This window comes from Sceloporus occidentalis, unplaced genomic scaffold (genome assembly GCF_023333645.1).
Source record: "Sceloporus occidentalis isolate IW3139 unplaced genomic scaffold, rSceOcc1.0.p SCAF_6, whole genome shotgun sequence".
Lineage (NCBI taxonomy): Eukaryota > Metazoa > Chordata > Lepidosauria > Squamata > Phrynosomatidae > Sceloporus > Sceloporus occidentalis.
In genome coordinates, this window is record NW_028316986.1 from 2,634,536 (window position 1) to 2,650,333 (window position 15,798).

A 15,798-nucleotide genomic window follows, 5' to 3' on the forward strand; every position below is an offset into this window, starting at 1 on the left:
ATGTAGATGCAGCCTTTGTCTCTCCTGTCTGTTTGGACAAAAATCCAGCAAACAGTGATACCTTTACTGGCCCCCCGAAATGCACAATATAGTTGTTGCAAGCTTTTGGAAGCTCCATGGGCTTCTTCTTCATCAGGCAAGATGTTACAAACCAAACAGGAGAAAAATTAGAGATATTAATAAGATGCCTGCATTTTGTTGTTTCTGCCCTTAGTTAAGATGGTATGAGGAAGGTAAATTTGACAGGATTGCAAGAGAAGAGTCCTGTTGATAGGCAGATGGACTTTAATTTTCCTAGACTTTGAAAAACTCCCATTTCCCACATGGCCAGAAGGAAGAGGAGAAGGCAGCCTGCAAAATTTACCTTCCTCCATGCCATCTTAAATAAGGATAGAAACAGCAAAATGCAAGCATCTTACTAACGTCTCCAGTTTTTTTCCTGTTTGGTTTGTAACATCTGACCTGATGAAGAAGCCAGTGGGGCTTGAGAAGCTTGCAACAAATATATTGTACATTTCAAATAGCCAGTAAAAGTATCACTGTTTGCGGGGGGGGGGGTGTTCTTGGGGTCCGGACCCCCCCCCCCTTCCATTAGAAAAATGAATGGTGTGTGCTGCTGTGCCGCTGCACCCAAGCCCCATTATAATGGTGGCACTTAGTCTGGACCCCCCCCCCCTTCCTAAAATCCTAGCTGCGTCCCTGCTGTTTGGTGGGTTTTTGTCTGACTTTGCTAAAAGCCCAAATGCTCTGCTGCATATTGTCTGTTTGGAAGATGATATCACAGAGAGCAGTGACAGAAGAGAGCCACAAGGTGGCGGTGCAGAGTCAGTTTAAAGAGGGGGCCCTAGATGCCTCCCTCTTCTAATACAGGGATCCCAGGGAAAGAGGCCTTTGACAAGGTCCTCCATGGGATTCTTGCAAACAAGCTTGTAAAATGTGGGCTGGACAATGCAACTCTTAGGTGGATGTGTAATTGGTTGACCGGCCGAACCCAAAGGGTGCTCAGCAATGGCTCCTCTTCTTCATCTGGGACAGAAGTGACCAGTGGGGCGTCCAGTGGGGCTCTGTCCTGGGCCCAGTCTGCTATTCAATATCTCTATCAATGACTTGGATGAAGGAATAGAAGGCATGCTTATCAAATCTGCGGATGACACCAAGTTAGGAGGAGTAGCTAATACTCCAGAGGACAGGATCAAAATTCAAAAGTACCTGAATAGACTAGAAAGCTGAACCAAAACTAGTGAAATGAACTTCAACAGGGAGAAATGTAAGGTACTACACTTAGGGCAGAGAAATGAAATGTACCAATATAGGATGGGTGACACCTGGCCTGACAATAGTAAATGTGAAAGGGATCTAGGAATCGTAGTGGACCACAAGTTGAACATGAGCCAACAGCAGCTAAAAAGGCCAATACGATTCTAGGCTGCATCAACAGAAGTATAGTGACTCTAGACTGAGGGAAGTCCTAGTGCCACTCTATTCTGCTTCTCTGTTCTTGAGGAACTTTCCAGCAACATGATTCTTCATTGTGTGTGTGTGTGTGTGTGTGTGTGTGTGTGTGTGTGTGTGTTGAGTTGCAAGGGTCCTTGGAACTCTATGCAACTAGACAGTCTGATTGGTTTGATGGAAGAAGGATAATTGCTTGGATCTCTCATTCATTTTCAACTGAACTATTACATCCGACCAAACCTCTGAGAAGAAGGACTGGACAGATCAGAGGCAAAGATCCAGAGTCTCTAAGCAAGGACCAACTTGGAAGAAGACCTCCGTTCTTCTCTCAGACGGGGTTTTAATTTGTCTGAAAACTGCTTTTAATTTTTAACTAAGACTCACTATGGTTTTTTAAAGTGCTTTCAACCTATTTTTAGAGCTCTGAAGCAACTTTCATTTTTAATTCCAAGAATGACAGGGAAGTGCATTCAGCAAAGAGGTTAATAAATAAACCATCCATTTTTCCTCCTCGTTTTAAAATTGCCACGGACAGCAGGACAAAACGTCTCTCTTTGCTCTTCAGATGGAGCTTCGTATTAAAAGGAGGAGAAAATTCTCGTACTCCTGAGCCAGTAAATCTATAATTTTACTAAAGAGGTAGTTGCATCAGGGGCCAGGAACGGGAAGGATAAATAAAGTAACTCTTTTAAAAGTTGGAAAGTTACAGGTGAATCCTTGTGAGAGACCATAGTTGCCAGATCTCAAGGCTTGGCTCTGAGACTGCATCCACACAGCAGAAACAATCCACTTCGTCACCACTTTAACTGCCATGGCTCAGTGCTATGGAACCCTGGGATTTGCAGTTTTGTGAGGCACCAGCACTCTTTGGCAGAGCAGGCTAAACAGCTTGGAAACTACAGATCCCAGGACTCTGTAGGATGGAGCCACAGCACTTCAAGTGATGTCAAGCTGCATTATTTCTACATAGAATCAGAAGAGACCCCAAGGGCCCTGATCCAGTCCAACCCCATTCTTCTGCCATGCAGGAACTCTCAATCAAAGCATCCCCATTGACAGATGGCCATCCAGCCTCTTTTTAAAAACTTCCAAAGACAGAGACTCCACTACTTTCTGAGGGAGTGTCTTCCACTACCAAACAGCCTTTACTTTCAGGAAGTTCCTCTGAATGTTGAGGTGGAATCTCTTTTCCTGGAGCTTGCATCCATTGCTTCAGGTCCTAGTCTCTGGGCAGCAGAAAACAAACTTGCTCCATCCTCAATGTGGCATCCCTTCAAATATTTAAACAGGGCTATCATATCCCCTCTTAACCTTCTTTTCTCCAGGCTGAACATACCCAGCTCCCTAAGTCATTCCTCATAGGGCATCGTTTCCAGACCTTCACCATTTTAGTTGCCCCCCTTTGGACATGCTCCAGTTTCTCAATGTCCTTTTTGAATTATGGTGCCCAAAACTGGACACAGTATTATTCTAGGTGAGGCTTGACCAAAGCAAATACCGTGGCACTATTACTTCCCTTGATAGACACTATACTTCTATTGATGCAGCCTAGAATTGCATTGGCCTTTTTAGCTGCTGCATCACACTGTTGACTTTTGTTCAACTTGTGGCCTACTTGATCCCTTTCACACATATATATCTCCTTAAGGCAGGTGTCCCCCAACCTATATCTGTGTATATCATTTTTCCACCCTAAGTGCAGTACCTTACATTTCTCCGTGTTGAAATTCACTTTGTTAGTTTTGGCCCAGCTTGCAAGTCTATTCAGGTCATTTTGAATGTTGATCCTGTCCTCTGGAGTATTAGCTATTCCTCCTAATTTGGTGTCATCTGCAAATTTGATAAGTATGCCCCCAATTCTGTCATCCAGGTCACTGATAAAGATGTCGAATAGCAGACTGCGCCCAGGACAGAACCCCACTGGACACCCCACTGGTCACATCTCTCCAGGACGATGCCCCCTAAGTCCAAGATTCTGGGTTTTGTTCTGCATTAATCCTCCTTATTTATCACCTTCAAATTCTGAATCCAATAGCCAAATCATATAAGTCTCCTTATTCAGGGCCTGGAGCCACTTTGCAAAAGGGAAAAAATAAACTTTATTGAACGTGTGAAGATAGATAGGTGGTTCAATGTTACCAGTCTAAAATGTCAAGGCAAAATCATGATAAAATGGTTTAAAAATTGCCTATACGGTTTGTGCAAAGAGGTATGGATTGCCACATTATGTTTGCAGGAGAAGCATGGTACCATATGATTCTCTGATTCTGAAGCTTAGCTGGGAGACTTCTAGTTTACAGGCCGGTTGCTCTTTGGACAGTGAAAGCCGTTAGCAAATTAGAAGCAATTAAGTTATGAATTAGTTTGGAAATGCTCCAAGTGCACTGGGCAACTCTATTAAATTAATTTTTTGTTAATGAAAGGGATTCACTTAAACAGGAATCCCAGCACTTGCTTCATTCCAGAGCTAATTTTCTAAATTAATGAAACGAGCCATAAAGCCACAGATTCATTTCCCAGGGTGCACCTACACTGTAGAAATAATGCGGTTTCACACTACTTTAGTTGCAATGGCTCCATCCTGCTGAATCCTGGGACTTGTAGTTCTGTAACACACCAGCACTCTTTGGCAGAGAAGGCTAAACATTGTGGAAAACTACAAACCCCATTGTTCCTTCATAGGATGGCACTACAGTACTCAAAGTAGTGTCAAACTGCATTATTTCTACAGTGCAGATGCACCTTCTGAGGCGCAAATTGATGTCTCCATTCATACTGTTAATTCTGTGGTAGTTTGCAAAAGTTTGCTACTTTTGCAGGGGTGAAAGACATTAGGAATCCAATATCACCTTTGAGACTAACTGGGGCAAAGATGGTCTTTATAACATAAGCTTCTCAAGCACCAAATGAAGTGGACTGGAATCCGCAAAAACATGCGCTACAAATGCCTTCTTCCAAGTTACTTTCAAAGTTACTCTAGGATTCCCTTATGTCTTTTTAGGCTGCAATAAAGTAACAAGGCAATCTCTTTGAAGAGTGCTACTATTCTGCAGAAGTAATTAGCAGAAGAGGCTTTCCCATTTTCAAAAAGCGGGTAGAAGTTTGCAGAAGAGGCTTTGAATTTTGCAACAGGATGCCGTTTGCAGAAAAAGTTAGTCTTCATAGTGGTAGTTTACTGAACAAATGTTGTTGTTTGCAGAAGTAGGGTAGTTCCCAGAGAAGCCAAAAATGTGCAGAGATAATAACCTAAAGGCACTAGAACCCTGCCTGATTTTGGAAGCTAACCTAAGCCTTGGTTAGTACTTGGATGGGAGACCATCAATGAATCCCAGGTGCTACAGACTCTAGACGAAGGAACGTTACCCAAAGAATAGGAGGGTGGACTGGGGGGGTCCCCAGGGGAGGGTCCCCACCGACTGACAGCAATACTTCAAATGCGTATTTTATTTATTTATTTCATTTCTAGGCTGCCTTTCTCCCAGAAAAGGACCCAAGGCGGCTCACAAGATAAAAACACTTTTTAAAAAATGCTTTAAAAACAACGGCAATTAAAATAACCTAGTTAAAAATGTATAAAACCTTTTCCCCCAAATGCTGGAGAAGTTAGCTTTGCAAGAGGCTTGGGTAACCTTTGAACCATTTGTACCAGTGTATACCAGTACTAACTGGGAGGACTCCAGGCCTTGGGTGAATTAAGGTTTTATAGAAATAAAAATATGCAGCGTGCAATCACACACACACACACACACACACACACACACACACACGATAGCAATCCAAACAGGGCAGCATACAGAGCTAACCAAAATGGAAATACAGAAAGGGGATAGTAGAGTTTTTAGGGGTTTGCAATGGGGTTATAATGATTTGTCTGAAGAGAAGACCATGGAAAGATGGAAAGGATCAGACTGGGAGATCTTAGGGTGACACAGAACTTACACAAAGTGCAGGCATGTGTGTGCAGACGTTAGGTTTTAAAACCATATTTATACCTTAAAACTAGCTCCAAGCAATGGGCTATCTGGCCAGCTGGGAGCCTGATCTTTAGTGTTCCTGAAAGATCATCTGTCTCTCAAAAACATGCAATCTCCAGATACGAGATATCAAAATGTGAAGACCCCAAAATACAGTGAGAGGTATGCAGGGGTGCTTAACAGAACTGGCAAAAACCACCTCCAAGGAATCCTTGCCTAAGTATAGTGTTGATCAAGGGAAGTCATAGTACAACTTTGATCAGGCCTCACCTGGAATAATATTGTGTTCAGAATTCAACAAGTATGTTGACAAATTGGAGCGTGTCCAGAGAAGGACAACCAAAATGGTGATGGGTCTGGAAACCATGCTTTATGAGAAATGACTTAGGGAGCTGGGGATGTTTAGCCTGGAGAAGAGAAGGTTAAGGGGTGATATGATAGCCCTGTTTAAATACTTGAAAGGATGTCATATTGAGGAGGGAGAAAGATTGTTTTCTGCTGCTCCAGAGAATAAGACATGGAACAATGGATGCAAGCTTCAGGAAAAGAGATTCCTCCTCAGGTTTAGGAAGAATGTCTTGACAGTAAGAGCTATTAGACAGTGGAAGACACTCCCTTGGAGATTGTGGTAGGTTCTCCTTCCTTGGAGGTCTTTAAACAGAGGCTGGATGGCCATCTATCGGGGATGCTTCGATGGTGATTTCCTGCATGGCAGAATGGGGTTGGACTGGATGGCCCTTGAGGTCTCTTCCAACTCTACGATTCTATGAAAACCCTACGGAATCCATGGAGTCCCCTTAAGTTGACAGATGACTTGACGGCACACATGCACACCAAGAGAAAAAGGTTTGTAGAAGTGGCTTCGTAAATTTGCAGAAGTGGGTTTGGGAAGAGGAACTCCAAAACGGCATCTCTGTGACGTATTCTTTCCGCCAGCTCCAAAGGCATGGGACAGCTGGGGAGTGTTAGCCAGATACATTTCTCCACTGTCTTCTTGTTCCAATAATAGACCTGCCTTTCACCCCTTGGGCATTCGGCCTTTCGCTTCCAATCCCTCTCTGCTGTCTTGGTTTCTGTATGGAGGGGATCAAAGCTCCTCCAGGGCAATTTGGGCCCCTGTGAAGTTTTGGAAGGGGCACAGCCAGCAGTTTGCCAGCCGCTGATTTGCAAAACAGGTGGAAGCTACGGAGAAGTGACTGGACCATCTAGGTAAGGACCTCTGAGCCAGGATGGTGGCTTTGGACTGGGCAAAAGAGGGGATTCTGGCTGGGCATGAAGAGGAGAGATCCTAAGAAGGGGGTCTTCTCCCATCCCCTCCCTTCTCCTTCCTTTTGCAATTTCCTGCAGGCTAAGGCTGCATCGACATTGCAGAAATAAAAACCATTAAAACAATTCTACATTTCTATTGCTCTTTTCTTCCCCTATGTTTGTGTGTCTTATATACTGTTAGCATGGCTGGCTATTTGTTGTTGTTGTTGTACTTGTAAAATATCATGCCCACATTCCCACTAACAAATAAATTGCTTTGCGGTCTGAATGGATGGATCGGTTCGGCAGTGGAGCGTGGTTCACACTACATTTGCCCCGATCGCATTTTCTTGCTGCAAAATAAAATAACCCACTTGTGATTCACATTGACAAATGAATCAGTTCAAAAAGGACCCATTCCAGCTGGCCAAAGGGCAAATTTAAATTGATTCCAATCGATCAGTGTCAAAAAGACGCGGGTTAAATGGGTTTAGTGCATGGCCCCCCTCTACGAATCAGCGATTCGGTTCAAGTGCGAACCATGGTCATTTAAACTGATTCAAACCAGTTTGCGATTTGGTTTAAAAAGTAGTGGGAATGAGGCCCATGTTTTTGTTGCTATCCACCCTCGAGTTGATCTCAGCCCATGGCGACCCTGCAGATGAGACGTCTTCAAGACCATCTCTCCTCCATTGCTCTGCTCAGGTCCTGCAAATTCATACCCAGGACCTCCTTAATAGAGTCCCTCCATCTGGCATCTGGCCTTCCTCTCTTTCTGCTTCCCTCCACCTTTCCCAGCATTATTATTTTCCCCAAGTGAGTTGTGAGCCTCATAATGTGGCCAAAGTACAACAGCCTCAGTCTTGTCATCTTGGCTTCCAGAGAGATTTCTGATTTAATCTGCTCTAGGACCCATTTGTTTGACTTCTTGGCTGTCCATGGTAACCTCATGCACTCTTCTCCAGCCCCACGTCTCAAATGAATGGACACCCCGTCTTGCAATAATGTAATTAATAAACTGGGTATTACTGCTTCTTTTGCTTTGTCCTGATTAATTTAATTTGGTACTTGGAAAACTATATCCCACACCAATCATTTCTGGTCCCAAGCATTTCAGATAAGGGAGATGCAACCTATTGCTACCCACGGACCTGAGAGCTGGACATTTAAGAAGGAGGAGAGGAGGAAAATCAACTCATTTGAAATGTGGTGCTGAAGAAGAGTGCTGAGGATCCCATGGACAGCCAAAAAGAGCAACAAATGGGTCCTGGAGCAGATCAAGATGGAAATCTCCCTGGAAGCCAAGATGGCCAAATTGAGGCTGTCGTACTTTGGATACTTCATGAGAAGGCATGAATCATTGGTAAAAACTGTACTGCTAGGAAAGTAGAGGGTAGTAGAAAGAGAGGAAGACCACATGCTAGATTGATGGACTCTGTTCAAGAGATCACTTTGAGTATGAGTTTGCAGGAGTTGAGCCCTGTTTAAATATTTTAAGGGATGTCATACTGAGGATGGAACAAACTTGTTTTCTGGTGCTCCAGAGACTAGGACAAGGAACCATGGATGCAAGGCTACAGGAAAAGAGATTCTGCCTCAACATTAGGAGGAACTTCCTGACACTAAGAGCTGTTCGACAGTGGGAGATGTTCCCTCGGAAGGTGGGGGAGTGTCCTTCTTTGGAGGTCTTTAAGCAGAGGCTGGATGGCCATCTATTAGGGATGCTATGATTGAGAGTTCCTGCGTGGCAGAATGGGGTTGGACTGGATACCCCATGGGGTCTCTTCCAACTCTATGATTCTATGCATAGAGAAGTGGAGCACAGAAGGCCTTGGAGATGTCTCATCCGCAGGGTTGCCAGGGGTTGAGATAGACTCGAGGGCAGTTAACCACAACGACAAACCTTTATTATTATTTTGCACAGTGCCATACAATGCTCATTCGGTTAGACTCAAAGGTGCTACAAGATCGCTTTGCATACTGATATTCTGGACTATAATAATAATAATAGTAATAATAATGCACCAAGAAAACTTCCTTTTCTCTCTTGCTTTCAGACCAAGCGAGGCATGCATCCTTTTCTTGCCAGAGCCAAATCTGAGACTCGGGCCTTTGCACAAGGGGTGTGACGCACGGATGGCTGAGTTCCCATAGCTGTCAAGAAGCCCCCGCTGGCACCACTGACAGCTGCTACCCGTGGCCATGGAAACAGTGCCGGGCTGCCTGGCATGAAGAAGGCAGGAGCAGACAACTGAAGGAAGGGACCTGGCTTGACAAAGGATCTCACGCCATCTCTAGCAAAGGCTCCTTGGCATCAGGCATTGCAAAGCTGGAAGCTGGGCACAGGTGACCCACCCTTGGATTTTAGCCCTTGTCATCACTTTTTGGCACAGTGGAGTCCAACAGTGCCGGAGACTGTGAGGCTGATCGCAGAAGAGGAGAAACAACATGTTGCTGAGCTCTCTGGTGTTGGAAATGAGCATCAGAGCATCTGTCTGATCCGTCTTAGGAGTGGGTGGCCTGGGGTCTCCATCCTTGGATGTTTGCTGAAAATAGAAGAGATAATATTGCAGGGAAACCTTGCCTTGTTCTGGATAAAAGAGTGCAAACTACAAAGGAAAATCTGATTTAGGGATCTTGAGACCTGATTCTGAAAGAAGTTGTTTTTAATATCTTGAAAAGAGGACCAGAGCTGGTGCTTTCTGTGTGCCGCCTTGCCACCAAAATCTTGCAGGACTCCTTCTTGGTCTCCAGGATTTGGCTTTTTTAAAGTCCTGTACCTGCTTGAACTTCAACAGGACAACAAGGAGATCATCAGCAAGACCCCAGAATGACAGGTAAACACACTATTGTTATTATTGTTATTATTATTATTATTATTATTTTATAGCCGACCTTTCTCCCAATAATGGGACTGAAGGGGGCTGATGGCAATTTGAATCACGCAGGTTTAAGAACACTACGAACGTTAAATGAGAGTATAGAGTTAAACAACCCTATAAACTTCTCTGAAGATGCCAGCCACAGATGAAGTGAAATGTCAGGAATAAACTCTTCTAGAACATGGCCACAGAGCCTGAAAAATTCACAAAAATACTATGGATGCCGGCCATGAAAGCCTTTGACTTCACAAATTCTACAAACTATACAAGTATTAAAAATACTTGTTGTCATGTGCCTTCAAGTTGTTTCTGAACTATGGCAACTCTAAGGCGAACCTATCATGGGGTTTTCTTGGCAAGGTTTGTCCAGAGGAGTTTTGCCATTGCTTTCCCTTGAGGCTGAGAGAGAGTGACTTGGCCCAAGGTCGCCCAGTGGGTTTCCACGGCTGAGTGGGAATTCGAACCCTGGTCTCCAGGGTTGCTGTCCAACATTCAAACCTCTATGCCATACTGGCTCTCTAATGTAAAAACACTAGAAAAGTTAAATGGAAGTATAAAATTAAACACTATATTAAAACCATTGAAAATACTAAAATGCATTAAAACAATTAAAAGATTAAAATTGTATGCAGAGAGATGGAGAGAGATGTGGCTACCTCCGATCATCAGCAAATGTTGAAACAGGGCCCAGGGTCAAGCGGTCTCTTTGGTTGCTTGATGCCCTGTAGATATAGATTGGGTCTCCCTTATCCAGAAATCCCAAAATCTCATACACTCCAAAAACCAAAACTTTTTTTCATGGGTGGCTGAGATAGCAAGACCTTTGCTTTCTGGTGGTTCAGTGTACACAACTTTTGTTTCATGCACAAAATTATACAAAACTATGTCTAAAATTACCTTCAGGCCAGGTGTACAATAAGGTGCCGATGAAGGAAGAGAGGACAATTTTGATCCGTTTTTATGGCTATCACATATGAAACATAAATGAATTTCATCTTTAGACTCGAGTCCCATCTCCAAAAGATCTCAGTTCCAAAACAGTTCTGGTCCAAAGCCTTTTGGATGAGGGAGACTCAACCTGGTACCACCATTTAAAAGTAGGATTAAACTGAAAAATAATAGTCTGAAATTTTAAAATAATAATAATAATAATAGCAATAATAGCAACAACAACAACAACAGCAATAATAAACAAGCAAACACATCAGATCGATACATGTACTGATCTTTTTCAGTCTGTTTAGAGCTGGGTCCCATCTCCAAGATATCTCATTATGAATATATATCAGTAAGTACAAGTATTTCAAACTCCAAAAAAATATTCTGAGATACATTTATATCCAGCTTTACATGCCACTTATATCCAACAATATATGCATACTATCTCATTAAGTGTGTATATATATGAAAGTACAAGTATCCCAAATACAGTAAATCCAAAATCCCAAGCACTTCTGGTCCCAAACATTTTGGATAAGGAAGGCTCAACTTGTACTCTTTTTGGTTTGGCTTCTTTCCCCTTTCAGGGCCCAGTAACAGTGGGACTTTGGCTACTTGTGCCATCTTATTAGTATTTCATTTTCAAAATGAGGGTTGCTGCCTCTTCCATTTTGGGATGGGACAGAGCGGGAGGATTATGAGTTTCTCTGCATAACCTAGGGATAGGAAGGCGTGCTTTACAGGGAGGGCTTTTATTAAAATCAGGGTTGGGACAGAGGTTGTTGGACTCATGCCTTCCAACTGTTCTGATTTAGCAGAGATAGTCGCAATTATTCCTCTGCCATCCCACATTTCCAGATGCTTTGAAAATGTCCCAGTTTCTCTCTCCTCCTCCTCCCACTTTTCCCTTTTGTCCTCAGCTTGCTTCAGTTGCTGCAAAGTAAAAGTGAAAAAGGAGTTTGCACTCTATTAACTCATCAGAGAGGAGAAGAGAGATGTGCAGATTCTTGTCCTTTCCAGGAGGCTCTGGCAAATGTTAATATCTTCCTTGTTAATATCTTTTGCCATCTTCGCCACACTCTGATGTTGCTTGGCCACATATGTCCCAGTTTTCATCTCTGAAATGTCGGAGGGTGACCTGGGGCAAGTCACACTCTCTCAGCCTCATGGGAAGGCAATGGCAAACCTCCTCTGAACAAATCATGCCAAGAAATCTCCATGATAGAGTTGCCTTAGGGTTGACATAAGTAGAAATGACTTGAAGGCACACAACACACACACACATTTGACAGCCCCCATGCGCATGGACAATAGTGAAGAATGCTGGGATTTGCAGTCCGTTAAAAACCCAGAAGGTTGCATGCTTCTCTCTCCTGGTTTAAATCCAGGTGATATTACCAGTCTTGTAGAAAAGACGAGTATGAATAAAATGGTTGATTGATTGATTGATTGATTGATTGAAATAATGGAAACTTTTCAAATCATCACGTATATTTTTCCCATTGGTTTGATCCATCTGCTGTTCTTGGGTCAATTAACTGGATTTAAGCCTTTGAACCCACAATTTCTTTGGTTAGTGGTCTTATTTTGTTGCTGCTGTTGTTCGAGGTGTTGTTGTTGTTGAAGCTTTTGGTACTGCTTCAGACCTTATAGATGTTTAAGGTGAACACCTCATTGACAGGTGGTTTTGTTGGGGGCTTCAATAGGAGTGTAACGTCTCTAGGTCTTTAAACAGAGACTAGATGGCCATGATTGTGAGTTCCTGCATGGCAGGGTTAGACTGGATCTGGGAATCCAGTCTGGGAACCATGAAGCCCTCTGAGGAGAGACTTAGCGGGCTGGGGGTGTTTAGCCTGGAGAAGAGAAGGTTAAGAGGTGATATGATAGCCCTGTTTAACTATTTGAAGGGATGTCACATTGAGGAGGGAGCAAGCTTGTTTTCTGCTGCTCCAGAGAATAGGAGACAATGGAGCAATGGATGCAAGCTCCAGGAAAAGAGATTCCAACTCAACATTTGGAGGAAATTCCTGACAATAAGAACTGTTCAACAGTGGAGCACACTTCTTTGGAGGTCTCTAAACAGAGGCGATCTGTCTGGGATGCTTTGATGATGAGTTCCTGCATGGCAGACTGGGGTTGGACTGGATGGCCCTCAGGGTCTCTTCCAACACTATATTATGATGTGTGCCCCTTTGGGATAGTTGTAGTGGCATCCTGAATTGCCATTGCCATGTTATGGCATTTTCCTAGCAGATCTCTCTTAATGACCACCATCTGTGCCAACTTGAGGTCTATTGATCGGAGCAAGCAGGTGGCATTTTTGCCTTGAGATTGCTGTCATTCTGTGTGGCCAAAACTGTTGGTGATAAGTGAGATTTGGGTCTTGTTTTCTTTCAGATGGCATTTCACAGCTGCTGGGTTGGCACACAGCATTCTGTATTTGTGCCCTCAATGGACACACCATCTGCTCTGCGCATATTAAGCACATGCATTTTTTTAAACAAAATCTCTTTAGCTGCATTCACACTGCAGAAATAATTCTGGTTGACGCCACTTTTTAACTCATTGCTTTTGCAGTTTGCCATGGCACCAGAGCTCTCAGACAGAGAAGGATAAATAGCTCAGAGAACTATAAATCCTAGCATTCCATAGCATTGAGCCATAGCAGTTAAAGTGGCGTCAAACTGGATTATTGCTGCAGTGTGGCTGCAGCCAAAAAGATGGTTCTTTAAAAAATGCATGGCCTTAATGTGCCCAGAAATAATCCTGGTTGACTCTACTTTAACTGCCATGGCTCAGTGCTATGGGATCCTGGGATTTGCAGTTTTCTGGGATGTTTAGCCTTCTCTGCCAGAGAGCTCTGGTGCCACAATTAACTGCAAAGCCCAGAATTCCATAGCATTGGCCCATGAGAGTTCAAGCCTGTATTATTTCTGCAGTGCAGATGCAGCCTTTAATTTTCCTTCAATCTCTTTAATGCTTCAAGAGCAACAAAATGCAGTTGCGCATATACACACTGGGAACCGCTTTCGTAAATCCCAAGTTCCACCAATTTCTCAAGAAATCAGAGGAATGAATATGATCAAAAGCCTGGCTAATTCTTTAATATAGGACAACATCAGCAAGGATACTGTTTGCTCAAACCTGGAAATGGATGGAAGCACCATCAATGGAAGAACGGATGAAGGTGGCTAAATTGGCCCAAGTGGCCAAATGAATGTGAGGCTAAAGGATACTGCAATTGAAGACTTTTTGAAAAATTGGAAACCTTTTGTGGATTTTTATTTTGAGCAATAAGAAATCAAACAATGTAATAATATGTGGCGATGGTTTTTAGTTACAGTCGGCCTTCTGTTTTCGCGGGGGGTCTGTTTCAGACCCACCTACCCCCTGCGAAAATGGAGACTTGCCAATATTCAAGACCCATAGGCTTGAAAATAATGGAAAATAATTGAAAATGATGGAGGTCGCCCTCTGTGAATATTCAAGACCATGGATGCTTTGATTGTGATTTCCTGCATGGCAGAATGGGGTTGGACTGGATGGCCCTTGTGGTCTCTTCCAACTCTATGATTCTATGATTCTATGATTCTAAGTCCGCGAGAACGAAGCGGCCTTTAAATAGGATTGTATAGTTGGATCAGTAATGGTAGAGTAATATTGTTTTATTTTCCTTTTTGTTTCTCATTGCAATCAGGATTAGGAGGTTCAGAGACCTACTGTGTAGCAGTTCTTCTTTGGCCTTTTTTCATTTCTTTCTGTTTTTTTAAATCTGTGTACGACTTTGATTGTAGATCCGACTGTTCATGCAAAAGTTAATTTTTCTGGAAATAAATAAATAAATAAAGGCTTGACTTTAATGAAAGACCCAATTCCCTGAAGAGGAGATCTCTGAGTCATCATCGCTCATCAGGGCTTCATCATTGCAAGCCAGGAGCTGGTTTCATGACAATCAGGCTTGGCATCTGAGACGGGTGGAGGGCTGAACGTCAGTGCTTCGTGAAACATCAGAAACATAGAGCCTTATCACATGCAGGTTTTTGCAGGTTTTTGCAGCTCAGATCCGACGTGAGTGCGGGTCCAACGATGTGAATTCACATTATGATGTGAATGTGTTATGACACACAATTCCTTTCTATGGGGGCTCCTTCTGTGGCGCTTCCGCAGTGATTCCAAAGTGACCTCTCATTTTGATGAATTTGGAAAAAAGTGAATTCACAGAAATCGCTTCCAAGCTCCCTTCAGTTTCACTCCGAACTGGTCTGGTGTGGAATGCAACTTTGCTTCTGCTCTGGTTCACCACTGCAACCCCCCTGGGTTACAAATTTCCCATGATGCAGTGCTGCAATTGCCCCCCATTTCCTTTCAGTGGTCCTTCCACGTTCAGGGCAACTTTCAGGGCAACTCATTTTTGGGGAATGTATGTACAGTATGTGTGTATGTGCATGAATGTGAATATACAGATATGTCTGTCTGTCTGTCTGTCTGTCTGTCTATCTATGTGTGTGTTGAAATTGCTGAAATGGAAGGGAAAATAAAAAAGGGGGATGAAGAAGACACAGAAATATTCACAAGGCAAATATTCACGCAATCATGCGAAACAGGGAACAAGAACTTGCACCCCTTTTCACCCTGGAAACGTACAAGGTCACGAAGCGTTCAGACCCCCATTGAGCATGTACAAGGGTGCCGATTCAAATCGTTGAATCCCACCGGTGTGGAAATACAATTTGCACTCACTCTGCTTTGCATGAATCCGCATCACGTGACTTGCCTTGGATTCCATTCCCCCTCAATTCGGAAGGGCAACGGAAGGGCAACCAGGTGTGATAAAACATTCACATTACGACGTGAATTTGCATAGCTGGACCAGGAGTCCCCCCCAGATCTGAGATGCAAAAACCTCCATGTGATAAACACCATTGCCATGTTAGGCTGGAAAATCAGCCTGCAAAGGGATCTTGCAGTCCTTTTGAGGATAACTGAAAGATAGAAGTTGGGAGTATGCGCTTTCGTAGACCTGAGCCTGCTTCCTCAGATGCATGGGGTACAGTGGAAAAGAGATGGTTAACAGGTGATACGATAGCCCTCTTTAAGTATTTGAACAGGTGTCACATTGAGGATGGAGCAAGCTTGTTTTCTGCTGCTCCAGAGACTAGAACATGGAACAATGGATCTAAGCTCCAGGAAAAGAGATTCCACCTCAACAGGAAGAATTCCCTGACAGTAAGGGGCTGTTGGACAGTTGATCACACTCCCTTGGAGAGTGATGGAGTCTCCTTTTTTAGAGGTCTTTAAATAGA

At 43.4% G+C, this 15,798-nt stretch overlaps 1 protein-coding gene across 1 annotated transcript in view; it reads left to right on the top strand.

The window, feature by feature from the left end:
* The first annotated feature begins 6,495 nt into the window (after window positions 1-6,495).
* Window positions 6,496-15,798, top strand: part of LOC149310323 (protein EFR3 homolog B) — a 136,123-nt gene continuing 126,820 nt past the window's right edge. Inside the window, exons 1-2 of the mRNA XM_089528723.1 lie at window positions 6,496-6,635; window positions 8,732-9,511. Coding sequence (XP_089384849.1) covers window positions 9,505-9,511 — 7 coding nt within the window. The 5' untranslated portion in view covers window positions 6,496-6,635; window positions 8,732-9,504. The remainder of the gene's footprint in view (window positions 6,636-8,731; window positions 9,512-15,798) is intronic.